This window comes from Tachyglossus aculeatus, chromosome 10 (assembly GCF_015852505.1).
Source record: "Tachyglossus aculeatus isolate mTacAcu1 chromosome 10, mTacAcu1.pri, whole genome shotgun sequence".
In the NCBI taxonomy this organism is placed as follows: domain Eukaryota; kingdom Metazoa; phylum Chordata; class Mammalia; order Monotremata; family Tachyglossidae; genus Tachyglossus; species Tachyglossus aculeatus.
In genome coordinates this window covers 50,846,580-50,872,665 of record NC_052075.1, presented here as the reverse complement: position 1 = coordinate 50,872,665, position 26,086 = coordinate 50,846,580, and the positions used below count along the sequence as shown (strand labels likewise).

Genomic DNA, 26,086 nt, shown 5'->3' with positions numbered 1-26,086 from the left:
TGCCCATCTGGGCAAAATACTACGAGTCCTTAAGGAAAATAGGATTCCACGCAAGAGGAGGCCCCTGGAGAGCCTTCCCACGGCCCCCCGAAGGCGGGGAGGCAGAAGGCCGGGATTCCTGGTGGGGGGGCGGGTTGGAGACCCGAATTTAGGAGGGGAGATGTCTAGAGGCTGAGGCGAGTGGGGGCCGGAGCCCAAAGATGGCGTTTGGTTCCCCGGCCTGCGAGGAGAGTCGACGTCCGTCGTCTCGGGCCCGGAACGGCGGGAACATCTGCTCGGAGGCGGCGGGAACGCCCGACCCGTCCGTGAAATCGGGCGCGGGGCTGGAGAATGATGTCAGAGCCCCCTTGCCGCCCCTCCAGGCGGCCACACCCAGGCCCCCCGGCCGTCTTCCCGCCCCAGACCCCGGCCTGGCCTCACACCGGAGGGACCCGCCGTTCGTCCCGCAGGTGTGCTGGAACTGACGGTTTGGGGAGCGAGGGGGAAGGGGAGGCCCGAACCCTCGAGGGTCCCCTTTGGGAGGGGGGAGGTCGGGGGACGGGGGAGCTACCGAAGATAGACAGGGCAGGGACCGGCCCTGAGAGCCGGTGAGGAGCCGGCGGGTGGCTTGGGGGGCATATTAGGGGCTCAGCCCCTTGGAGGGTCCCAGGTGTCCTGAGCCTCCGGCCCTCCCCCAATCCCAGGGCCCACCTCCACAGCCTCCTCTCGGGCTCCGGGAGCAGATGGGGGATCAGACGGAGCGCTGGGGGCTAAGAGGTAAGGTGACACCAAGGTCAGGGGGTGACATCGCCCTTAGGGAGGGGGACCGAGGGCGGTTGAGGGGACCTCCTAGGAAGGCCCCAAACTCACCCTGGCCGGGTCACCCCACTCAGAGAGCCAACAAATCGACAAAATTGGAGGCTCAGCAGGGTGGGCTTCCTTCCAGGATCTGGGCATCGCACCTCCTCAGCCACTGTGCTCCCCCCCGCCAAGTTCCTGCCCCTTCCCCTCCACACACCTTCAGGATACAGGTGTTCCCAGCACCCCGCTCCCCCCCGCCCCCCATCCCCTGTTTCTCACCCGAGTCTCTCTTTCCCCAGCCCCTGCCCCTTCCAGGGACTCAAGCGACCTGCCCCCCAGCCCCAGACTTTCTTTTCCCCTCTTCCTGAGTGAAGAAAATACTCCATCTGGGGTGACCGATTGTTTACATAACCCGGGGGGGAAGGAACGCAGGCGAAATCGAGAATTTAGCTAAAGGTAATCCCAGGCTTAACACTCCCTGCTATCTGTCAGGGTGTGGGGTTTGGGGGTGGGGGGTTGGCGGTGAAGGGAAGAGGGGGAGGAGAGGCAGAGATAGACCCCCGCCGGAGTCAGAGAGGTGCCCAGTGAGAGCGCTGCGGAGGTCGGGGAGAGAGAGAGACAGAGTGAACCGTACAAAGGGAGGTGGAGAGACTGAGGCAGAGAAAGCAGAAGGTCCCAGGGTGGAGAAGCTATGGGGGGGGGGGGGTGGATCAGAGGCAAGGGGCCCCCGTCCCCGAATCCCTGAGCCCCCCGGATCAGAGCTGGCGGGCCTGTTCCCACGTGGGGCCCTAACATCTCTCTCCACACCCCTGTCACGGACTGGATTAGCTCAGACCGCCCTTAACCCTCTCCTCTCCTCCTTGCCCTTAGCCCACACCTGAGGAGAGCAGGAGCTGGGGAGGGGTGCCTGGGTTCCTTCCTTAAGGTTGGAAATGGGGGAGGAGAGTGGGGGCTAGAGGACTTGGGCTGGGGGTTGCATCTTTGTCTGCTGTGTGATCTTGGGCAAGTCACTTAACTTCTCTGGGCCTCAGTTCCCCCATCTGTAAAATGGGGATTAAGGCTGTGAGCCCCACGTGGGACAACCTGATCACCCTGTATCCTTCCCAGCGCTTAGAACAGTGTTTTGCACATAGTAAGCGCTTAACAAATGCCTATTATTATTATTATTATTATTATTATTATTATCTATTTCCATCCCCCCCATATACCCACTCTTTGTCACCCCGCTTTGAGTTGCTTCCTTCTCTGCAGTGGCAGTGTTTCCTCTGCCCCAATTCCATGGTTACTTCAACTCCTCGGGGTCTCCCTGCCCTTGGCCAGGCCCCGCCCCTCCCCCGTAATTCCTCTGGACCCCCGTGTGTGTCCCCCCCCCCCCCCAGTCACTGGCTGAGGGGCTCTCCTAGGTGAGCGCTGCCCTTGTTGCAGAGGCCATAGCTGGAAACTGCCAAGAGAAGCAGTATGGCCTAGAGGATAGAGCCCGGGCCTGGGAGTCTGAGGACTTGGGTTCTAATCCCGGCCCCGCCACTCGGCTGCTGTGTGACCTTGGGCAAATCACTGCACTTCTCTGTGCCTCAGTTTCCCTATCTGTAAAATGGAGGTTAAGACTGTGAGCCCTACGTGGGACAGGGATTGGGTCCAACCTGATTAGTTTGTATCTACCCCAGTGCTTAGTAACAATAATAATGATAATGATGGTATTAAGCGCAAATACAATGCCTAGCACATAGTAAGCGTTTTACAAATACAAGCTCACTTAAGCAGGAGGGAGGGGAGGTTTTAATGGTATTTGTTAAACGCTTACTATGTTCTACGCATTGTATTAGTGCTTAACAGATACCATTAAAACAAAAAAATCTGGCTTGCCTATCCTCCCCTCCCTCCTGCTAAAGTCACCGCCACGAGCTTGTCTTCCTGCTTCTCCCCACTCCCTGGTGGCTCTACAGATCTACGTTGACCCTGACAGTTGGAGCTGCCCCTCTCCCCGGACTTTCTCCCCCACAACCCCCACCCCACAACCCTCCTTGCTCCTTTATCCTCAGCCCTCGACTCCTCAATTCCTTCCAGGAAGCTATGAGGGCAGGAATCAATCGTATCTTCTCATTCTACCATATTCTTTCAAGTGCTCAGTACAGTACTCTACATACAGTGCATAAACGGATTGATTCTCTGACACTCCCCACCCCCCACACCTCCTGTCCTGCCTCTGAGCCTTTTCCCATACTCCCCTTTGGGCTGAGCATAACCTTCTTATTTTTTTTTATAATGGCATTTATTAAGTGCTTACTATGTGCAAAGCACTGTTCTAAGCACTGGGGAGGTTACAAGGTGATCAGGTTGTCCCAAAGGGGCTCACAGTCTTATTCCCCATTTTACAGATGAGGTAACTAAGGCACAGAGAAGTTAAGTGACTCGCCTAAAGTCACACAGCTGGCAACTGGCCTGGCGGAGCCAGGATTTGAACCCATAACCTCTGACTCCAAAGCCCAGGCTCTTTCCACTGAGCCACGCTGCTTCTCTCTTCTTGTTTCAACTGCTATTTTTCTCCGTCACCAGATCAAGGCCACCACCTTCAGGAAGCATAGGATTTCTGGAAATCCCTCCCCATTGCCTCCATACACACTCACACACATTCACACACATCCCCAATGACCTCTTCCCTCCCAGACACCCCGATCCAATCCATCCTGCAGCAAGCAGTGCGAATCCACTCCAGACAGCAAACTCACTGAGGACAGGGAATGTGTCTATTCAGTGTTATAGTGTACTCTCCCTAGCGCTTAGTACAGTGCTCTGCACACAGTAATCGCTCAGTAAATACAATCGAATGAATGAATGAATGAGCGAATCCACTCTTTCCAGGGTTGTCTGCCCCTAACCCTCCCATCTCTGAAAGTGGAAAGTAGTCCCTATCGTCCCATCACATGCCAATGATTCTTCTGACCACGGACTTTTAGACTCCACCCTCTGTCCCGGTCTGTTACATCCTTTGGCTCATGGTCTCTGCTCCCCATCTCCGGAACCCACCCCCAACTTTCCTTCCTCGGAATTATCAGGTATACCATTCCCGCTGCCAGGAATGCCCTCCCTCCTTACACCACTCCTCCTCTTCCTCCCTCTCCTCCCCAACCACATCCCTCTCTTTCTTCAGAGTTTCCATAAAAATCCTCCCCCCACCCCCAAGGAGCCTTTCCGGGTGAAATCCCCCTGACTCCAGCCCGTCCAGGCTCCCCCTGCCCCCGCCTTGCCATCCATATCTCTGCAGTTATGGGGGTTCAACGTGTCTCTGGAGGCTGTGCCCCAAACTTTCTGTTCTTTCTCTGGCTCCAGGTTCCTGTCACTCGTTTATTCTGTGTGTCCTCTGACTCTGACCTCCTTGGGGCCACCAGCTCCTCAAGAAAGGGAGTCTGCCTTATTCCTCTCTTCTCAGTCTCTTTCTTGGTGCCTGTCTTTCTCCATCTCTGCCCCTTGACTTGCCCCTTGGCTGTGCGTCCAAGCAACACTGGGAAGTGACGCTGAAGTTCCGCCTCTTCAGAGCACGGGCTTGGGAGTCAGAGGACTTGGGTTCTAATTTTGCCTCCGCCACTTGTGCTGTGACCTTGGGCAAGCCACTTAACTAAGCGCTGACCAAATATTTTGTATCTCCCCCAGCGCTTAGAACAGTTCTTGGCCCATAGTAAGCGCTTACCAAATACCTCGTATCTCCCCTAGAGCTTAGAACAGTTCTTGGCCAATAGTAAGCACTTACCAAATAGCCAGTATCTCCCCCAGCGCTTAGAACAGTGCTTGGCCCATAGTAAGGGCTTACCAAATACCTTGTATCTACCCCAGGGCTTAGAACAGTGCTTGGCCCATAGTAAGCGCTTACCAAATACCTTGTATCTCCCCCAGCGCTTGGTTCAGTGCTTGGCACATAGTAAGCGCCTAGCAAATACCAACATTATTCTTCTTCTGCCTGTCTGGGCCCCTCCCCTGTCTCCTCCTGTGAAAGCTCCTCTCCCTGCCTGCCTCCCTCTGCCCCACAAGCTGTGAGGTCTCTGGGACAGCCCCAACCTCTCCTCCCGGGCCTCGGCAGACCCGGTGATGGCCCCGCCTCTTGTCACCCCCAGGTCCCACCATGTCCGCGGCCTCCGTCCTCAGCCTCCTGCTCCTCCTGTTCCTACGGCCGACCACCGCGGACCCCTGCCACGACGGCCGAGGCCGGCCTCGCTTCTGCCTCCCGCCCCCCATCCGCCTGGCCCAGGCCTCGGGGTCCTGCGGGCCTCGCCTGTCCTGCCCCCCGCTTTCCGGGGAGCCCGGCGGCTGGGCCTCCTGTGCCCGGGGGGCGGAGGGGCAGACCCCCACCGCCAACCTCACCCTGGACCTGGGGGGGCCCTTCCTGCTGGCCTCCGTCCGTCTCCGCTTCTGCTCCCCGCTGGCCTCCCCGCCCCCGCTCCTCTCCTTCTCGGGGGATGGGGGCAAGGGCTGGGCACCCCTCGGGGGCGCCCCGGCCCAGGACGGGGCGGGGGTCGTGGCCTTCCGCCCCCCGCCGGACTCCCACGGGGGGCCGCCTGCCACGCACGTGCGGGCAGAGCTGGGCCCGGCCGGGGCGCGGCTGGGCGAGATCAGGGTGCGGGGCCGGTGCCAGTGCCACGGGCACGCCGCCCGCTGCGCTGCCCGCGCCCGGCCCCCGCGCTGCCGCTGCCGCCACCACACAGCCGGGCCGGCCTGCCGGGATTGCCGGCCCACCCACCGAGACCGGCCCTGGAGGCCCGCCACGCCCAGACACCCCCACCCCTGCCACCGTGAGTTGGGGAGTGGTCCATCATCCCTCCCCATGCCCTTCCACCCTCCCCATTCCGTTCTGTCCCTTGGGCTGGAAAAGGGCCTGGGTTGCTGGGAGGGATCGGCGTGGGGGGCCTACCTCTGGACCTCCAGTCCCTCAGCTTGCCGGTGGTCATCCTCCCCTGTTTCTTCATCTTCTCCATCATACCTCACCCCAGGGACTACACCCCGGCACCTCCATCAGCTTGGAAGGCCTTTCTTGAGTCTCACCTCTGTCCTTTCTGCTGCAACTCCAGCCTGCCTCCTCCCGTGGCCCGAAGAACGGCGGTTCCCTGACTCTCCAGGGCTGCTGTGGCTTGGGAGAGGAGGGAGCAAGTGCGGGGAATTAAGGAGCTGAGGCCGGGGGAGTGAGTGGAGGGAGACCCGGGGTCAGAGGTCATTGCCCCTCCCCCTGCGACATACTCCCCCTCCCAACCCTCCTCTCCTGCCTCTGATGCTCCCAGCGTGCACCTGTAACCGACACTCCCGCCGCTGCCGCTTCAACGCAGACGTGTATCACATGTCGGGCAGGAGGAGCGGGGGCATCTGTCAGCACTGTCGCCACCACACAGCTGGACGGCACTGCCACTACTGCCAAGCGGGCTACAAGAGGGATCCAGCCCAGCCGATGACCAGCCGCGGAGCCTGTCGAGGTCAGGGGTGGGGGGCGGGGAAGGCCTGGGGTCAGGGCAGACCTTCTGACCTGGAGCAGCGTGGCCTGGTGGAAAGTGCCCGGGGCCGGGAGTCAGAAGCCCTGGGTTCTAGTCCTGGCTCCGCCGCTTCCCTGCTGTGTGGCCTTGGGAGAATCACAGTCACTCAACTGCCCTTTGAGTTTCCTCGTCGGTAAAATGGGGATTCAGGGCCAATCGTCCCTCTTCCTCAGCCCGTGAGTCCCGTGTGGGACAGGGACCAAATCCCGTCTGCTTATATTGCTCCTTCCCCAGCGCTTCCCACAGTGCTTGGTGCTGCGCTTTCCACCTACCACGGTTTATTAATGATTAACCCCCCTGTCCCATGCCCCCTTCAGCTTGCCAATGCCACCCCATCGGGGCCATCGGGGGAGTCTGCAACCAGACCAGCGGTCAGTGTCAGTGCAAGCCAGGGGTGACGGGGCTGACCTGCAGCCGCTGTGCCCAGGGCTACCAGCAAAGCCGCTCTGCCCGGCTGCCCTGTCAGCGTGAGTGCCCGGGGCTCTGAGGGCAGCAAGGGCTGGAAGCATGAGAGGCCTGCTGTTTCTGATGGCTCTCTGCCTCTTTCTCTCTGTTTGTCTCTGTGTCTCTCAGGGATTCCAGAGATTCTGACAACAACAGTTACCACTCCAAGCGAATACAGCACAGGTAGGGGGGGGCTTGGGATCCCTAGGGGGAAGAGTTGTCAAAGGCTGCTGGTTAGCAGGTAGGATGAAAGTGGTGGAGTTGGTGATTGAAATCCTGGGCTCCCGAGGGTAATGGGGCTTGAGGAAGGGGGAGAAATGGGATACTTGGGTCCTGAGAAAGCAGTGGGGCTAGGAGAAGGGGAAGGGCAGGAGGAGGAGGAGGCTGGGGAGGGGTAGAAAAAGACGTGGAAGAGTCGGCTCCATCCCTGCAGCTTCCCTTCTCTTTCAGTGGTATTTATTGAGCTCCCACTGTGTGCAGAGCATTGTACCAAGCGACCAGGAGAGCAGCGTGGCTCAGTGGAAAGAGCACGGGATTGGGAGTCATTCATTCATTCATTCAATCGTATTTATTGAGCGCTTACTGTGTGCAGAGCCCGGGTTTGGGAGTCAGAGGTCATGGGTCCAAATCCCGGCTCCGCCAATTGTCAGCTGTGTGACTTTGGGCAAGTCACCTCACTTCTCTGTGCCTCAGTTCCCTCAGCTGTGAAATGGGGATTAAGACTGTGAACCCCACGTGGGACAACCCGATCACCTTGTATCCTCCCCAGCGCTTAGAACGGTGCTTTGCCCATAGTAAGCGCTTTACAAATGCCATTATTATTATCATGAAACAGAGTTGATGGATCTCTGTAAGCCCACAATGAGCTTACAGCCTTTCTCCCCAGATCCTACGTGCCAGAGCCACTGTAACGCCTCCTACACCCGAGTCCACATGAGTCTGCAGAGATACTGTCAGCAAGACTACGGTGAACACCTCCCCACCCCTCTCCCCGGGTCCCCTTTCCCCTCCTCAATCTGGGTCCCGGGGTCCGGTTACCTCCCCCTGCCCCTTTGCCCTCAGGGTCCGCCTCACCTTCATTCATTCATTCAGTCGTCTTTATTCATTCATTCATTCATTCGTCTTTACTGAGGGCTTATTGGGTGCAGAGCGCTGTGGAAGAGTAGTTTCAACAGTGAGCAGAGAGAGCACGCGCAGCTCCGCCCGCCCCTCCCTTCCCCGCCAGAGGGCGCCTCGCCCTCCCGCCCCTCCCCTCCCCGCCAGAGGGCGCCTCGCCCGCCCGTCCCTCCCCTCCCCGCCAGAGGGCGCCTCGCCCGCCCGTCCCTCCCCTCCCCGCCAGAGGGCGCCTCACCCGCCCGCCCCTCCCCACCAGAGGGCGCCCCGCCCGCCCACCCCTCCCCTCCCCGCCAGCCCACCCCTCCCCTCCCCGCCAGAGGGCGCCTCGCCCGCCCGCCCCTTCCCTCCCCGCCAGAGGGCGCCTCGCCCGCCTCACCCCTCCCCGCCAGAGGGCGCCTCGCCCGCCCGCCCCTCCCCTCCCCGCCAGAGGGCGCCTCGCCCGCCCGTCCCTCCCCTCCCCGCCAGAGGGCGCCTCGCCCGCCCGTCCCTCCCCTCCCCGCCAGAGGGCGCCTCGCCCGCCCGCCCCTTCCCTCCCCGCCAGAGGGCGCCTCGCCCTCCCGCCCCTCCCCTCCCCGCCAGAGGGCGCCTCGCCCGCCCGCCCCCCCCTCCCCGCCAGAGGGCGCCTCGCCCGCCCGTCCCTCCCCTCCCGCCAGAGGGCGCCTCGCCCGCCCGTCCCTCCCCTCCCGCCAGAGGGCGCCTCGCCCGCCCGTCCCTCCCCTCCCCGCCAGAGGGCGCCTCGCCCGCCCGTCCCTCCCCTCCCCGCCAGAGGGCGCCTCGCCCGCCCGTCCCTCCCCTCCCCGCCAGAGGGCGCCCCGGCCGCCCACCCCCACCCTGTTCCAACCAATCAATCGTATTTATCGAGCGCTTACTGTGTGCAGAGCACTGTAGCAAGCGCTTAGTTCCCCCGGTTCCCTCCGCTCCGCTCCCCGGCAGAGGGCGCCCTGCCGGGTGGGTGAGCGTCCGTTTGTTCCCGCAGTGGTGCGTGCGCGGCTGGAGAGTGCGGTTCCGTCCGGGCCGTGGTGGTGGCGGCTGCGGGCCCGCGTGCTGGCCGTCTACAAGCAGCGGGGGACGGAGTCCGGGCGGCGCCGGCGGCGGTGGCGGGTCGGGGCCCGGGAGGCCTGGGTGCCCCGGCGGGACCTGGCCTGCGGCTGCCTCCGCCTGCGGCCGGGGGGCACCTACCTGCTGCTGGGCGCTGCGGGGGGCGGCCCGGAGGAGCCCGGGGCCCGGCCGCGCCTGGTGCTGGACCGGCACGGCCGGGCGTTGCCCTGGCGAGCGGGCTGGGCGCCCAAGCTCAGGCAGCTGCAGCGGGAGGAGCGAAGGGGCGCCTGCCGAACCGGCCCCAACCGGCCTCTCGCCGCACCCGGACAATAAACACGGACCGAAGGGACACTCGGCCTTGGCGCCTTCCTTACGGCTGCAGGGCGGGGGGGAGAACAATCAATCAATCAATCAATCGTATTTATTGAGCGCTTACTATGTGCAGAGCACTGTACGAAGCGCTTGGGAAGTACAAGTTGGCATCACATAGAGACAGTCCCTGCCCAACAGCGGGCTCACAGTCTAAAAGGGGGAGACAGAGAACAGAACCAAACAGACCAACAAAATAAAATAAGTAGGCTAGAAATGTACAAGTAAAATAAATAAATAAATAAATAAATAGAGCAATAAATATGTACAATAATTATTAACAATAATTATCATTATTATTATTAAGCGCTTACTATGTGCAAAGCACTGCTCTAAGCGCTGGGGAGGCTACAAGGTGATCGGGTTGTCCCACCGGGGGGGGGCTCACCGTCGTCATCCCCATTTTACAGATGCGTTAACTGAGGCCCAGAGAAGTGAAGTGACTTGCCCAAGGTCACACAGCAGGCTGCGAGCCCATTGTTGGGCAGGGGCCGACCCTATACGTTGCCAACTTGTACTTCCCAAGCGCTTAGTACAGTGCTCTGCACACAGTAAGCGCTCAATAAATACGATTGATTGATTGATTGACTCGGCCTTGGCGCCTTCCTTACGGCTGCAGGGCAGGGGGGAGAACAATAATAATAATGACGGCAGTTCTTAAGCGCTTACTATGTGCAAAGCACTGTTCTAAGCGCTGGGGAGGTTACAAGGTGATCAGGTTGCCCCTCGGGGGGCTCACCGTCGTAATCCCCATTTTACAGATGCATTAACTGAGGCTCAGAGGAGTTAAGTGACTTGCCCAAGGTCACCCAGCAGACTTGTGTGAGCCCACTGTTGGGTAGGGACCGTCTCTATATGTTGCCAACTTGTACTTCCCAAGCACTTAGTACAGTGCTCTGCACGCAGTAAGCGCTCAATAAATACGATTGAATGAATGAATGTGGTGGAGCCATGACCTCTGACTCCAAAGCCCGGGCTCTTTCCACTGAGCCACACTGCTTCTGGATGGGAAGAGGGGGGCACGCCGGGCTTGGCAGTGCCCAGGGGGCCCTCCCGCCCAGCAGCCCCCTTGCCAGGAGATTCATTCAGTCGTATTTATTGAGCGCTTACTGTGTGCAGAGCACTGGACTAAGCGCTTGGGAAGTCCTAGTCGGAAACAGGTAGAAACAGTCCCTACCCGACAACGGGCTCACAGTCTAGAAGGGGGAGACGGACAACAAAACATGTGGACAGGTGTCAAGTCATCAGAATAAATAGAAATAAAGCTAGGTGCACATCATTAACAAATAGAATAGTAAATAGGTACAAGTAAAAATAAAAGTAATAAATCTGTACAAACATATACAGGGGCTGGGGGAGGGGAAGGAGGTAGGGTGGGGGGGGGTGGGGAGGAGGAGAGGGAAAAGGGGGCTCAGCCTGGGAAGGCCTCCTGGAGGAGGTGAGCTTTAAGTAGGGCTTTGAAGGGAGGAAGAGAGCTAGCTTGGAGGATGGGCAGAGGGATTGGGGGCATTCCAGGCCCGGGGGAGGACGTGGGCCGGGGGTCGATGGCGGGACAGGCAAGAACGAGGTACAGTGAGGAGGTTAGCGGCAGAGGAGCGGAGGGTGCGGGCTGGGCTGTTGAGCGCCTACTGTGTGCAGAGCACTGGACTAAGCGCTTGGGAAGTACAAGTCGGCAACAGATGGAGACGGTCCCTACCCGACAACGGGCTCACAGTCTAGAAGGGGGAGACAGACAACAAAACAAAACATGGAGACGGGTGTCAAAATCGCCAAGCCCCGGTGATATCATGACCTGCAGTTACGGTGGGGCAGGCGTGGGCCTAGAGCTTCCCGCCTTCCCACCCGCCTCAAAGCCCTGCCCTGTGGCCCCGTGCCAAGCCCTGCCCCTTGGCCCCAACCCAGCCCTGCCCAGTTACCCCTACCCCCAAACCCCACCCTGTTACCCGGTGGCCCCACTCCCAAACCGCACCCCAATACTGGCACCAAGGCCCCGCCTCCAAATCCCACCCCAAGCCCTGACTCATGGATCAGGTTGGAGGTCAGGGAAATAGGGTCAGGCTGAGGTGAGTTTTGGGGGTGGGGCCTTGGGGCAAGATAATCGGGTCCCACTTGGGGTTCCCTGGCTAAGTTGGAAGGAGGAAAGGTATCGAATCCTCATTTTTGCAGATGAGGGAACTGAGGCACAGAGCGGTGACTTACGCAGGAGTCAGAGAGATCTGGGTTCTAATCTTGACTCTGCCACTTTGCTGTGTGACCGTGGGCAAGTCACTTCACTTCTCTGGGCTTCAGTCTCCTCATCTGTAAACTGGGAATTAAGACTGTGAGCCCGATGTGGGACACGGACTGTGTCCAACCTGGTTACCTGGTATCTACCCCAGTACTTAGAACAGTGCATGGCACGTAGTAAGTGCTTAAACGCTTAATAAATACCACCCAAAAAGCTGTACTGTACTCTCCGAAGCGTTTCGTACAGTGCTCTGCACACAGTAAGCTGTCAATAAATACACTGATTGATGATAACAGTGGTGACCAGGCACTTGGAGTAACAGTGAGGTGGTTATAATATCCCTAACCGTTGCCTCCAGCAAACTATTGTCATACGCCCACCCTTCTTGAAGCTAATGATATTTTCAGTCCACACCACCTTCTGTGGGAACGCAGCCAAGTAATTTACCCACGGCTGCGTGAAGTGTTTCCTTTAGTTTGTTTTGAACCTGCATCCTTCCAGCCTCAACGGGTGCCCTCTTGTCCTGTCGCTGAGGAAACTGTGGACCGATCCCTATTCGCTCTGCCTTCCACGACCCACCTGGGGGCTTTGTAAATGCGTAGCAAGATCTGGAGACCCCAGAAACGCGGAAAGGGAGAGAGGGGTAGAGATGAGAGGCCCGGATGGAGCGCATGGCCGTCAGCTGAGGGGATGGGGAAGGGGGCGAGAGAGGAGAAGGAAATGGAAGGACAAGAGCCATCTAATCAAGCGGGCCTCGGCAGAGGGAGTGAGAGCGGCACTCGGTAAATCCCCCTCAGTCTCGGACAGATGGGAGATTGGGGGATTTCAGTCCCGTTAGTCCTGGTCGGGATTTGGGCCTTGGTCTGGATCGCTCCCGAAGGGATGTAGGCCTCAGACTGGCGAGGCCTAGGGGGTGGTTGAGTCTGGCTCCGTGTCTTTTGTTTTCTGAAGTCGAGATGGCGTCAGCCTGGAACCCGGACCTGAGGGCCCCACCGGGAAGCGGGGCAGGACGTCGGGAGGCAGGGATGGCGCTTTCGGCCGCCTGGGATGGGCTGGGGAGATGAAAGGGGCTAGGGGCCCCGGCGGAGGGGGTAGGGGGTGGCGGGACATGTGTTCCCTGTGACCCCAACCTTGTTCCCAGCGCCCGCGACCAATCGCCGTGAAATCAGCATCTGGGGCCCCAGCCGCTGCCTTCCCCTCTCCCCCCAACGCCACCAGTCCCCCCCAGCCCTCTTCATCTCCAGCCCCTGCACACTGGCACACATTCCCCACCTGCTCCCGCCGCCACCTTTGGCCAAGATCTTGCCTTTCAGCTATCCGGGTCCTGGGAGAGGAGTCCTGTGGGGGGTTCCTCCTTCCCCTATACCCCGTTTCCCCGCCTTCCAACTCATCTTTGCAGCGTGGCTCAGGGGAAAGAGCACGGGTTTTGGAGTCCGAGGTCATGGGTTCAGATCCCGGCTCTGCCAATTGTCAGCCGTGTGACTTTGGGTAAGTCACTTCGCTTAGAGAAGCAGTGTGGCTCAGTGGAAAGAGCACGGGTTTTGGAGTCAGAGGCCATGGGTTCAAATGCCGGCTCCACCACTTGTCATCTGTGTGACTTTGGGCAAGTCACTTAACTTCTCTGGGCCTCAGTTACCTCATCTGTAAAATGGGGAGTAAGACTGTGAGCCCCCCGTGGGACAACTTGATCACCTTGTAACCCCCCCCAGCGCTTGGAACAGTGCTTTGCACATAGTAAGCACTTAATAAATGCCATCATTATTATTATTATTATTCTCTGGGCCTCAGTTACCTCATCCGTAAAATGGGGAGTAAGACTGTGAGCCCCCGGTGGGACAACCTGATCACCTTGTAACCTCCCCAGTGCTTAGAACAGTGCTTTGCACATAGTAATAGCTTAATAAACGCCATCGTTATTATTATTATTATTCTCTGGGCCTCAGTTACCTCATCTGTAAAATGGGGAGTAAGACTGTGAGCCCCCCCGTGGGACAACCTGATCACCTTGTAACCACTCCAGCGTTTAGAACAGTGCTTTGCACATAGTAAGCGCTTAATAAATGCCATTATTATTATTATTATTATTATTATTCTTTGGGTTATTATTATTATTCTCTGGGCCTCAGTTACCTCATCTGTAAAATGGGGAGTAAGACTGTGAGCCCCCCGTGGGACAACCTGATCACCTTGTAACCTCTCCAGCGCTTAGAACAGTGCTTTGCACATAGTAAGCCCTTAATAAATGTCATTATTATTATTAGTATTTATTATTAGTAGTAGTATTAGTATTATTAGTATTATTAATGATCTTTGCGCGTTGCCGCCCCCTCTGGCCGTGTCTCCCCGTCTCCGTCCGCCGGCGCGCTCCCGGCTCGCCGCTGCCCTCCCGTGGCCATTTGGACGTAGGACACCCAGGGCCTTTCCCCCGGAATCCGGGAGCTCCGAGCCGCAATTAAAGGCCGCCCCGCCCCTGGGGTGATGGGCCCGGGTCAATGCCCTCGGGCAACTCACTTCGCTTCTCCGTGCCCCCTTTCCCTCATCTGTAAAGACTATAAGGCTGTGGTCATCATGTGGTACGGGGACTGTGTCCAACCCGATTTGCTTGTATAATAATAATAATAACAATATTTGACCTCACCTCCCTTCTCTCCTTCTCCAGCCCAGCCCGCACCCTCCGCCCCTCTGCCGCTAATCACCTCAATGGGCCTCGTTCTCTGCTGTCCCACTTCCTCCCCCTAACCTGGAATGCCCTCCCTCTGCCCATCCGCCAAGCTAGCTCTCTTCCTCCCATCAAGACCCTACTGAGAGCTCACCTCCTCCAGGAGGCCTTCCCACACTGAGCCCCTTCCTTCCTCTCCCCCTCTCCATCTCCCCATCTTACCTCCTTCCCTTCCCCACAGTACCTGTATATATGTATATATGTTTGTATATATTTATTACTCTATTTATTTATTTTACTTGTACATATCTATTCTATTTATTTTATTTTGTTAGTATGTTTGGTTTTGTTCTCTGTCTCCCCCTTTTAGACTGTGAGCCCACTGTTGGGTAGGGACTGTCTCCATATGTTGCCAACTTGTACTTCCCAAGCGCTTAGTACAGTGCTCTGCACACAGTAAGCACTCAATAAATACGATTGATTGATTGATTGATTTGAACCTATGACCTCTGACCTGTATGTATGTATATATGTATATATATGTATATATATATATATGGTTGTACATATTTATCACTCTATTTTACTTGGACATATCTTGGACATATCTATTCTATTTATTTTATACTGTTATTTTATTTTGTTCATATGTTTGGTTTGGTTCTCTGTCTCCCCGTTCTAGACTGTGAGCCCACTGTTGGGTAGGGACTGTCTCTATATGTTGCCGACTTGTACTTCCCAAGCTCTTAGTACAGTGCTCTGCACACAGTAAGCACTCAATAAATACGATTGATTGATTGACTGATTAATAATAATAATGGTATTTGTTAAGTGCTTACTATGTGCAAAGCACTGTTCTAAGGGCTGGGGGGATACAAGGTGATCAGGTTGTCCCCCTCCTCCCCCTCACCTCCTTCCCCTCCCCGCAGCACCTGTATATATGTATGTATTTATTACTTTATTTATTTTATTTGTACATATTCTATTTATATTATTTTGTTAACATGTTCTGTTTTGTTCTCTGTCTCCCCCTTCTAGACTGTGAGCCCACTGTTGGGTAGGGACCGTCTCTATACGTTGTCAACTTGTACTTCCCAAGCGCTTAGTACAGTGCTCTGCACACAGTAAATGCTCAATAAATACGATTGAATGAATAACAATAATAATAATAATAATGGCATTTGTTAAGCGCTTACTATGTGCAAAGCACTGTTCTAAGCGCTGGGGGGATACAAGGTGATCAGGTTGTCCCACGGGGGGCTCACAGTCTTCATCTCCCTCCTCCCCCTCACCTCCTTCCCCTCCCCACAGCACCTGTATATATGTACGCATTTATTACTTTATTTATTTATTTATTTATTTGTACATATTTATTCTATTTATTTTATTTTGTTAATATGCTTTGTTTTGTTCTCTGTCTCCCCCTTCTAGATTGTGAGCCCACTGTTGGGTAGGGACCGTCTCTATATGTTGCCAACTTGTACTTCCCAAGCGCTTAGTACAGTGCTCTGCACACAGTAAGCGCTCAATAAATACGATTGAATGAATAATAGCAACAATAATAATAATAATAATAATGGCATTTGTTAAGCGCTTACTACGAGCAAAGCACTGTTCTAAGCGCTGGGGGGATACAAGGTGATCAGGTTGTCCCACGGGGGGCTCACAGTCTTCATCCCCATTTTACAGACGAGGGAACTGAGGCTCAGAGAAGTAAAAAGTGACTTGCCCAAGGTCACACAGCTGACAAGTGGCGGAGCCGGGATTCGAACCCATGACCTGACTCCCAAGCCCGTGCTCTTTCCACGGAGCCACGCTGCTTCCCAGCCCAGCATCCGCGCCAGCGCTTAGTACAGTGTCGGGCACATTGTAAGCGCTTTAACCAATACCACGGTTATTATTTATTGGAGCCAATTGGGGGGATGGGGCCCAGGATCCCTGGGTCTCCCAGAGGAGTTGGGGCTGGACATGTGGGGCAGCTCCCTGCGTGGGTGTGGGTCGGCCGGAGGATCCCGGGAGCCCACGGGGATAACGGGTCCACTTGGTCGAGGACTGAGGCCCTCCCACTCCACTCATTCATTCATTCATTCAATCGTATTTATTGAGCGCTTACTGTGTGCAGAGCACTGTACTAAGCGCTTGGGAAGTACAAGTTTGCGGTCCCAGGCTGCTCAGACTCCCGGCTTCCCATCTGGGCCTCAGAGGCCCGGGGGAGCCCGGCTCTGGGCTGGGGCGGGCTGGAGTCCCATGGGAGACTAAAAGGGTCTGGGGAAAAGAGCCAAGCATTTTTTGGGGGAGGGGTCTCCGAGCCAGGAGGCCATCGGACCCTGGAGGAGAAAGCCGGGGGCTGTCACGGACGGGGAGGGGGCGGCAGAGGCAGGCAGGGCTATTTGCTTGGCTCCACCTTAAATCCCCCCTCCCCCCTATTCTGTGCGGATGATCCGAGCTGCCAGCATCAGGGCCCCAGGTGCCTAGTCCGGATCCTTCTTCCCCCCGAAAGACCCCCGACTCCCCCCCCTCTGCACCCCTTATCTTCCCCTTCTTCTTTCCCACTCCCCCCAACCAGGCCCCCCTTCTTTCTCTTTCCACCTCCCCTCCCTTCAGCTTCTGATCCTCTTCTCACCTGTGCCGGCTCCAGCTGGTGGTGGTTGGTGGCGGTGGGGAGGCTTGGGGGGTTCCTTGAATTAAGGGAGAAGGGGGAGAGACGGAAAAGGAGGGGGAGAGGGGGGAAGAGAGAGACGGAGAGGGAGAGCCCGGGAGAACCTGGGGAGAGAGCCAGAGGGAAGGAAAGAGAGAGCCAGAGGGAGAGGGAGGGAGGCAGAGAGAGGCTGAGAGAGCTAGAGCCAGAGTAAAAGAGAGAGAGAGAAGGAGTGTGAGAGAAGGAGTGGCTGAGAAAGGGAGAAGGAAAGGAGCAGGGAGTGGGGGGGGAGGAAAGGTATGCACGGGAAAAGGGGTAGAGAATGAGTGAGAGAAAATAAGGGTTTGACAGAAGAGAATTAAAGAAGGAGAGAGAGGGAAATACAGAGAGCCAGGAATGAGAGAGAGAGGAGAGGCAGGGAGGAATAGGGAGGTAGAGGGTTAGAGAAAAAGGACCTGAAAGAAATAGAAATAAAGGCAGAAAGAGAAAGGATTGGAGAAAGGGGAGGAAGAGAAAGAGAGGTAAAGAGAAGAAGCAAGAGACGATTATGGTAAAGGGATAGAGGTGGGAAGAGAGAGAGAGATTGAAATAAATAGAAGAATAAATAATGGAATAAGAGCTAAAGGGGCGGAATAGGAGAGGAACAGAGAGCAGGAAGGAAGGGAAACGGGAAAAGAGAGGCAGAAATTGAGGGCCAGAAGGCGTTAGAGGTGAAGAGGGGAATGTATTGATCTGTAGGGAGGGACTGGAAAAGTTGGGTGGCGGGGTGTGGGGTGTAGCTGTCCTGACCCTTTGGGGGACCCTCCTGAGGCTTCCCCAGGGAACAGGTTGGTGAGGAGAGTGGGGTGGGGGGAAGGAGTAAGAAACAGAGGGAGTGACCCAGTGGGAACCAGACAGAGTGAAGTAGAGAGTGACAGCGAGAAAGCACACAGAGAGGGGGAGGGCTGTGGAAGGTTCCCTCCCGTCCAGCCTTCCCTTTCCAGGTGGTCCCCCTGCCCCTCCCTGCCTGGCCCCTTCCCCTTCAGGAACGGCTGAACGGCCAGGGCTATGGGGAGAGTAGATGGCCTCAGCCCGCCTAGGGTCCTGCTGCTGCTGGGGGCCACGCTGGGGGCCACAGGTAAGAGCGGGGATCCTCCCCGCCCCCTCCCCCTCCCCCGGGGCTCTCTGACTAGGATCCCACTACCGGCTGAGCTCTAGATCCCAGCGACCCTCACCCCACAGGCCCCCAGGAGAGATCCAGAAAGGCTGCCCAGATTCCCATGGGACGGAGAGGGGCAGGGCTGGACACTGGAGGATGGGGGAGGGCTTCCCCCACAAAGGGGTCTTCCCAGCGGATCCTCTCCTCTCTCTAGCTCACATCCGTCCCATGCTGGCCCCCGAGGACTGGTGGACCTACAAGGACAGCCTCCAGGGAAACTTCGTTCCAGGTTGAGTTTGTTGCCTCTTTCCCGGCTTGCAGACTCAGGGCATCCCGGCCTCCCGCACCCTTCTCCTGCCTCCCTCCCTTCCCTGACCCCTCCCGCTGGTGGTCTCCTCCCTCCCTATTACTCCCCTGGGTGAGCGCTTCCCCCTCCCCACCGCCATCCCCCAGCCTCCTACCCCTTCCCTCGGAAACCTCCCTATCCTTTTCCCTTCTCTCCCCGCTCCCCAGGTCTCCCCGCTCCCTGGATTGGGCATTAGCGATGCGCATTTCAAGTAGTGAGTGGGAGTGAGTGGAAGGAAAGAGAGAAAGCGGGGGTGGTGTGGTGGGGTGTGTGTGTACGTGTGAGAGTGTGCTCGTGTGCCCGTGTGGGAATCCAGGCAGCCGGTTTCTCCAGGTCGTACACCGTCAAGCTGCACTCTACCCCATCCCAATTGGTTCCCCCAAATGACCCTTGACCCCAGCTCCTTGAACCCCAGGGGTCTTTCACTAGCTTCAGTCCCTTTAGTCTCCGGCCTCCTGCTCTGTTTCCCCAGCCACTCTCCCTCCGGGACCCCAAACCCTTCTGTCCCCTTCAGGGCCCATCCACCCAATGCCTGGTCTGCCCCCAAGGCCGGCCAGTGACCCTTCCCCACCCCGGCTTGTTGCCCACCCCACCCTCAACAGGACCACCGTTCTGGGGCCTGGTGAATGCGGCCTGGAGCCTGTGCGCCGTGGGCAAGTGGCAGAGCCCCGTCGCTGTGGACACCGGCAGGGTCCTCTACGACCCCTTCCTACCCCCGCTGAGGCTCAGCACTGGTGGAGAAAAGGTGCGGGGTTCGGTTGGGGACTTAGGGCTGAGAGCCTTCTAGGCTGTAAGCTCCTTGTGGGCAGGGAACGTGTCTGTTTGTTGTTATGTTGTACCCTCCCAAGCACTAAGTACAGGGCTCTGCACACAGTAAGCGCTCAATAAATACAACTGACTGACTGACTGACTGACTGGCCGTCTGCACCCAGTGAACGCTCAATAAATATGATTGATTGACTGACTGAGCTGAAGGGAGAGGCAGGGAGGAACAGGCCCCTGGAGAGCAAGTTCAGAGGCAGAGACACAGAGAGATAACGATGGATAGAGAGAAGAGATGGACGTGGAAGATAGGCTCGGATGGGGGAGAGAAGCAGCGTGACCTATTGGAAAGAGAACAGGCTTGGGAGTCAGAGGATGTGGATTCTTATCCCGGCTCCTCCACGTGCCTGCCGGGTGACCCTGGGCAAGTCACTTAACTTCTCTGTGACGCAGTTACCTTATCTATAAAATGGGACTTAAGATTGTGACGGACTGTGACCTATCTGACTACTTGTATCCACCCCAGCGCTTAGTATAGTGCTTGGCACATAGTAAGTGCTTAACAAATACCATTAAAAACAAAAACAAAGAACCAAAATAGAGAAACTCTCAGACAGCAGTGTCATAGGCAGAAACTGAGGCAGCTAGACAGAGAACAGAATGGTAGTCTACAACACGTGTGTGCACACACACACAAACCCCATCACCCCCCCTCGCCCCCATCTCTCCTCTCTGACTGGACTCTGTCTCTCTCCTTGTGTTTCTATTCCTTCCCCCATGCCCAGCTGCGAGGGACCCTGTACAACACGGGTCGCCACGTGTCCTTCCTGCCAGCCCCCCGGCCCGTGGTCAACGTGTCGGGGGGGCCCCTGCTCTACAGCCACCGGCTCAGCGAACTGCGGCTGCTCTTCGGTGCCCAGGACGGGGCCGGCTCCGAGCACCAGCTCAATCACCGGGGCTTCTCCGCTGAGGTGGTCCACCCCGGCCCCCTCCAGCATCCCGGGTCCACCCTCATCCCTGCAGCCCCTCCCCTGCCCTTTGACCTCCCCCCAAGCCACCACCAGCCCCATCCTGCTACTACCACCTCCCTGGCCCTCCAGGGCCCCCTCCCTCCCTGCCCAGTTTCTCTCTTGATCCTTTCTCTTCCTCCCCCTGACCCAATCCATCAATCAATCAGTAAATAGATGGTATTTATGACCCCCGTACTGGGAACAAACACCTCACGCCCCCAGCCTTCCTCAGACATTCCCTCCCTCCCTCCCTCAGACAGGGTGTCACATCCCCTCCTCCCGCCGGCCTCCCACAGGTCCAGCTGATCCACTTCAACCAGGAGCTGTATGGCAATCTGAGCGCCGCTTCCCGGGGCCCCAACGGGTTGGCCATTCTGGCCCTCTTCGTCAACGTGAGCTGGGGGCCTCGGGCACCTGGGTTCCGGGGGCAGCAGTGGGCCTTGGGGGAAGAGAAGGTGGGGGCCGGCGGCCTGGTCCCCCGGGGTCACCGGCCTCGCCGCTCCCTTGCAGGTGGCGGGAAACTCCAACCCTTTCCTGAATCGCCTCCTTAACCGCGATACCATCACTCGCATCTCCTACAAGCGTGAGACTGGGGGAGGCGGAGGGTGTGGGCACCAGGAGGGCCGACGAGGCCAAGGAAGGAGGAAGGGAAGGAGGAGGGAGGGAAAGAGGCGGTGTTGGGTGGCGGGTTGGGGGGAATGGGATGGGGAAGGGGAAGCAAAATGCAGAGAAATAAAGGCCAGACCTGCTGATCCTTCCCCTCTCCCCTGCCACCTGCCTGCTTATTCCCCAGACGACGCCTACTTCCTTCAGGATCTGAGCCTGGAGCTCCTCTTCCCTGACAGCTTTGGTTTCATCACCTACCAGGGCTCCCTCACTGCCCCGCCTTGCTACGAGACGGTCACCTGGATCCTCATCGACCAGCCCCTCAACATCACCTCCCTGCAGGTGCCACCAGGCCCCACTCTCCTCTGGAGCCCGGCACCCCGCCCCCTAATAATAATTATGATATTTGTTAAGCACTTACTGTGTGCCAGGCGGCTTAGAGGAAAAGGGACGGGTTTGGGAGTGAGAGGTCGTGGTTTCTAATCCCGGCTCCGCCACTTGTCAGCTGTGTGACTTTGGGCAAGGGACTTCTCTGTGCCTCAGTTACCTCATCTGTAAAATGGGGATGAAGACTGTGAGCCCCAAGTGGGACAACCTGGTAACCTTGTATCTACCCCAGTGCTTAGAATAGTGCTTGGCACATAATAAGCACTTAAATACCATTCCAGCGCTTAGTACAGTCCTCACGCATAGTAAGCACTTTTAACAAATACCATAATCATCATCATCATTACTGTTCTAAGTTCTGGGGTAGATACAAGGTAATTAAATTGGACACAGTCCCTGTCCCACATGAGGCTCACACTCTTCATCCCCATTTTACAGATGAGGTAACCGAGGTACAGAGAAGTTAAGTGACTTGCCCAAAGTCACACAGCAGACAAGTGGCAGAGCCAGGATTAGAACCCACGACCTCTGACTCCCAACCCCATGGTCTTGCCACTAGGCCATGCTGCCTCTCCCGCCAGCCATCCTCCCCTAGGCTCTGACTCACTCTCTTTTCTCAACGCCCGTTCCCTCCTCAGGACCCTGGCCCCGCATTCAGCCTCTCTCTCCTCCCTCTGCTTCCTGCTTTCCTGGTTTCAATCAATCAGTTGTATTTCTCGTGCACTTACAGTGTGCAAATAGATCATTTCTTTGTTGAAAATGATTTGCTTATACTAGTGTCTGTCTCCCTCTCTAGACTGTAAGCTCATTATGGGCAGGGACCTTGTTCGCTCATTCAGTTGTATTTAACTCTCCCAAGTGCTTAGTAGAGTGCTCTGCACTTAGTAAGCACTCCATAAATACCATTGATTGATTGATCAATTGATTGAGAATAATATAACAGACTGTGAGCCCACTGTTGGGTAGGGACTGTCTCTATATGTTGCCAATTTGTACTTCCCAAGCGCTTAGTACAGTGCTCTGCACACAGTAAGCGCTCAAGGAATACGATTGATGATGATAACAGAGTTGGTAGATATGTTTCCTGTCCACAACGAGCTTTCCCTCCCCATGGCTTAGGCTTCGCCTGCCCCAGTGACTCTCCTTCATTCAGTCATATATATTGAGCGCTTACTGTGTGCAGAGCTCTGTACTAAGCACTGGGGAGAGTACAATTCATTCATTCATTCAATGGTATTTATTGAGCGCTTACTGTGTGCAGAGCACTGTACTAAGTGCTTGGGAAGTACAATAAAACAATAAACAGACACATTCCCTGACCACAACAGGCTTAGCTTACAGTCTAGATGATTGTAGAAGAATGGGGGGAGACAGACATTAATCCTGCAGGGCACAGCTGGATGCCAATCTGGGACCCCCAGGGCACTGCCCTCCTCTCCTCCTGCCCTCCCTGCTTCTTGGGGACTCTGTGCCCTCCCCACTCCCAAACTTTGCCTCCCCCCTTTCCTGTCGCCCCCCACTAGATGCATTCCCTGCGTCTCCTGAGCCAGAACCCGCCCTCTCAGATCTTCCGGAGCCTCAGTGGGAACACCAGGCCTCTGCAGCCCTTGGCCCACCGGGCCCTAAGGGGGAACACCGACTTCCGACACCCGGAGCGCCGCTGCCAGGGACCCAACTACCGCTTGCACGGTAGGCACAGATGCCCCGTCTCCTGCTCCCTCTGTATGGTACAGTCCATTTCCCTGCTTTTTCTAACTGGTGAGGGATCATCCAATCTCCCCTGGCTCTTCCCTAGCATGGTATAGTCCTGTGTGCTAACCACACGGAATGGGCAGCCCACACGGAATTGGGCAGCCTACCATTCATTCATGCATTCATTCATTCAATCATATTTATTGAGCGCTTACTGTACACAGAGCACAGTACTAAATGTCCTTCCTGTCTTTTTCATTCATTCAGTCAGTCTTATTGAGCACTTAGTGTGTGCAAAATACTGTACTAAACGCTTGGGAGAGTACAGTATAACAATAAAACAGACATATTCTCTGTCCACAATGCCCTTTTCCTCCCGCTCCATCCACTTGGTAGGATACCGTTAGAACCTGGTTTGCCCGGGCCCCCACGTTTGCTGGGCTGACCTCCTCTAGGCTTCCGCCTCATTTTATTTATTATTAATAGTATTTACCACTGGGTTTCTTGTTGGGTGTGGGGGGAATGGAGGGAGAAGGTGGATTACAGTGGCTGGATGCTATTGCACATCCACTTGAAGGGTGGGCCCCCGGGATGCTAGCAGCTTCCAGGGCCCACCGCACCTGTAGGCTAGGGCTCCAGGAAGTGAGCCTGGGATCTCTGCTAGTTTGGTCTGGGCTCACTTAATTTCCATTCATTCATTCAATCGTATTTATTGAGCGCTTACTGTGTGCAGAGCACTGGACTAAGCGCTTGGGAAGTACAAGTTGGCAACATATGGAGACGGTCCCTACCCAACAACGGGCTCACAGTCTAGAAGTGGTAGTCTCTCAGTGGAAAGAGTATGGGCTTTGGAGTCAGAAGCCATGGGTTCAAATCCCGGCTCCACCAATTGTCACCTGTGTGACTTTGGGCAAGTCACTTAACTTCTCTGTGCCTCAGTTCCCTCATCTGTAAAATGGGGATTAAGACTGTGAGCCCCACATGGGACAACCTGATTACCTTGTATCCCCCCCAGCGCTTAGAACAGTGCTTTGCACATAGTAAGCGCTTAACAAATACCATCATTGTTATTATTACCAGAAGCCAGAGCCATTCCAGGGACCGGCTGGACACAAACTTGAGTCCAGAGGCCAGGACTGGGGTGGATCCGCTCTGACCCTGCCTTGAATTTCTGGCCAGCACAGGGCAATCTCTCCTCTCACCCCCCATCCCAAGTTTATGGCCCAAATTATTACTCCTCTCCCCTCCCTGGGCACCTTCTGGTGGAGCCTTCCTAGGCTGAGCCAGAGAAAAGAAGCTGATAAGGGACTCAAGGGAACAGGCTAGCCTCCTTTCCTCCATTTGCAGCCAGGAAGGTTTACTGTCTCCTGCGTGCTGGGGCATCGCACAATCCACGTGCAATGATGAATCACAGATGTCCCAAATCCCTGCCTTTCCCCCAACCCCGTCCCCTCCCAGTGCTGTCCCCCAGTTTCCTCTGGAACTACAAATAACAGCAGCCCCTTGGGCAACTCTTCTGGCATTGGAAGTGAGGTGAGGCCAAGTTGTTGGTAGGCCCCAAGGGTTCAGCTTGGGCCGCAGATTTAAGTGAGGTGAGGCCCAGCCATTGCTAGGCCCCTCTCCAGTGGTTTAGTTTGGGTCCCAGATTTTTGGTTCATGCAGGGACATTAAACCTGGGTTCATCAGTTCTCCTTATACCTTTCCCGTTCGACCTTCTCAAGGCGGAATCTCCCCCAAATAAGCGGGGCCTGTCATTCCGCATTCCCCTTCTTTCTCTCCTAGTGGAAGGCTCTTCCCCACCAGCCACTTCGTAACTACCACGACTCCCCGCTGCTGGAGAAGAAAGCTGTGCCACCTCCCACCCCCTGCCAAGAGAGACCTTCTCCGCCAACGTCTATTCCCCTTTCCTGAGGAGCGCCCATCCCCACCCCTTCCCAGAGAACCTTCCCAAGAAGGTGACACTCCATGAAGATCTCCATCGTGGGAGGGGGGGAAAACCCCTCCCTCTGCATCTTCATGATTGGGAACCTCCAAATTATTAAAGATTTAGAATACTTTAGGTGCCTATTGTCTGTTTCTCTCTGGCTCAAAAAAGAGAGAGGGTGGGGAAGAGAATAGGTTACTGCTCTGTACAATACCAACTCTGTTATATCGCACTCTTCCAAGCACTTAGTACAATGCTCAGCACACAGTAAGGCTCAATAAATGCCATTGTGGCCTAGTGGAAAGAGCAAGGGCCTGAGACTTAGTACGATGCTGTGCACACAGTAAGTGCTCAATAAATGCCACTGTGGCCTAATGGAAAGAGCAAGGGCCTGGAAATCAGAAGGACCTGGGTTCTAATCCCGGCTCTGCCACTTGTCTCCTGGGTGACTTTAGGCAACTCACTTTACTTCTCTGTGCCCCAGTTATCTCGTCTGTAAAATGGGGATTACGACTGTGAGACTCAGGTGGGACCTGGACTGCATCCAACCTGATTATCTTATGCCTACCTCCGGGACTTAATAAAGTGCCTAGCACATAGTAAGTGCCGAACTTGTACTTCCCACGTGCTTAGTACGGTGCTCTGCACACCGTAAGCGCTCAATAAATACGATTGAATGAATGAATGAACAAATACCATAAGTAAAATCGATTGATTGCCCTGAGGGGAGGTAGGAGCAGGGGGGTCAGAGACTTAAGGGAGGAGATAATTACCGCAGGAAGGTCCTCCCCATCCTAGGAGGGTAGAGAAGACTGCAGGTTGCTGGGGCTCCAGACAGATATGTTCCCACTAGGCAGATGCATAGGCAAGGAAATTAAGCAGAAAGAACAGGCCAGAACTCACCGTAGGAACAAGGAAACAGATCATGCAAGTGCTAATAGGGTCCCAGCCCCCAGCCTGCCTTCCTCCTCATCCTAATTCACTGCATTTATTGAGTCAGGCAATCAAATTTATTGAGCGCATAGTGTGAGCACTGTACTAAGCGCTTGGGAGAGTACACTATAACAATAAACAGGCACATTCCCTGCACACAACGATTGAGCTGATTGTGTGTGGCATAAAAAGCAGCTGTGTGGGTCGAATGGAAAGTATAACGCATTAGCAATCAGGAGATTGGGGGGGTTTAGTCCCTGCCCTGTCACTTGCCTTCTGGGTGATGGCTTCCAATCCCGACTCTGCCCCTGGTCTGCTGTGTGTCCTTGGGCAAGTCACTTCACTTCTCTGGGCCTCAGTGACCTCATCTGTGAAATGGGGATTGAGACTGTGAGCCCCACATGGGACAGGGACAGTGTCCAACTCGATTTGCTTGTAACCACCCCAGCGCTTAATACGGTGCCTGACACATAACAAATACCATAATTATTACTATTATTAAAATGG

At 56.1% G+C, this 26,086-nt stretch overlaps 2 protein-coding genes across 2 annotated transcripts; both read left to right on the top strand.

Annotated features, from left to right (window-relative positions):
• Positions 1 to 684: 684 nt before the first annotated feature.
• On the top strand, positions 685 to 13,963 carry NTN5 (netrin 5). Its single transcript, XM_038752001.1, has 12 exons — positions 685 to 756; positions 4,887 to 5,561; positions 6,045 to 6,233; positions 6,608 to 6,757; positions 6,864 to 6,917; positions 7,621 to 7,701; positions 8,827 to 9,181; positions 11,235 to 11,295; positions 11,843 to 11,922; positions 12,436 to 12,575; positions 12,626 to 12,824; positions 13,891 to 13,963. Exons 1-12 carry the CDS (start codon positions 723 to 725, stop codon positions 13,961 to 13,963), a joined length of 2,091 nt encoding a protein of 696 aa, XP_038607929.1. The 5' UTR covers positions 685 to 722.
• Positions 13,964 to 17,262: 3,299 nt separating this feature from the next.
• On the top strand, positions 17,263 to 24,633 carry CA11 (carbonic anhydrase 11). The gene is made up of 10 exons (XM_038752000.1): positions 17,263 to 17,898; positions 18,134 to 18,208; positions 18,868 to 19,010; positions 19,813 to 19,998; positions 20,334 to 20,429; positions 20,548 to 20,620; positions 20,831 to 20,985; positions 22,554 to 22,719; positions 24,194 to 24,255; positions 24,505 to 24,633. Exons 1-10 carry the CDS (start codon positions 17,829 to 17,831, stop codon positions 24,631 to 24,633), a joined length of 1,155 nt encoding a protein of 384 aa, XP_038607928.1. The 5' UTR covers positions 17,263 to 17,828.
• The last annotated feature ends 1,453 nt before the right edge of the window (positions 24,634 to 26,086 follow it).

Coding starts and splice junctions, on each gene's coding strand:
- NTN5 (XM_038752001.1), top strand. CDS start 723: ATGGGGGATCAGACGGAGCGCTGGGGGCTAAGAG. Junction 6,234..6,607: donor CAGCCGCGGAGCCTGTCGAG/GTCAGGGGTGGG, acceptor TGCCCCCTTCAG/CTTGCCAATGCCACCCCATC. Junction 6,918..7,620: donor TCCAAGCGAATACAGCACAG/GTAGGGGGGGGC, acceptor CTTTCTCCCCAG/ATCCTACGTGCCAGAGCCAC.
- CA11 (XM_038752000.1), top strand. CDS start 17,829: ATGGGGAGAGTAGATGGCCTCAGCCCGCCTAGGGTCCTGCTGCTGCTG. Junction 19,011..19,812: donor TCAGCACTGGTGGAGAAAAG/GTGCGGGGTTCG, acceptor CCCCATGCCCAG/CTGCGAGGGACCCTGTACAA. Junction 20,621..20,830: donor CACTCGCATCTCCTACAAGC/GTGAGACTGGGG, acceptor CTTATTCCCCAG/ACGACGCCTACTTCCTTCAG.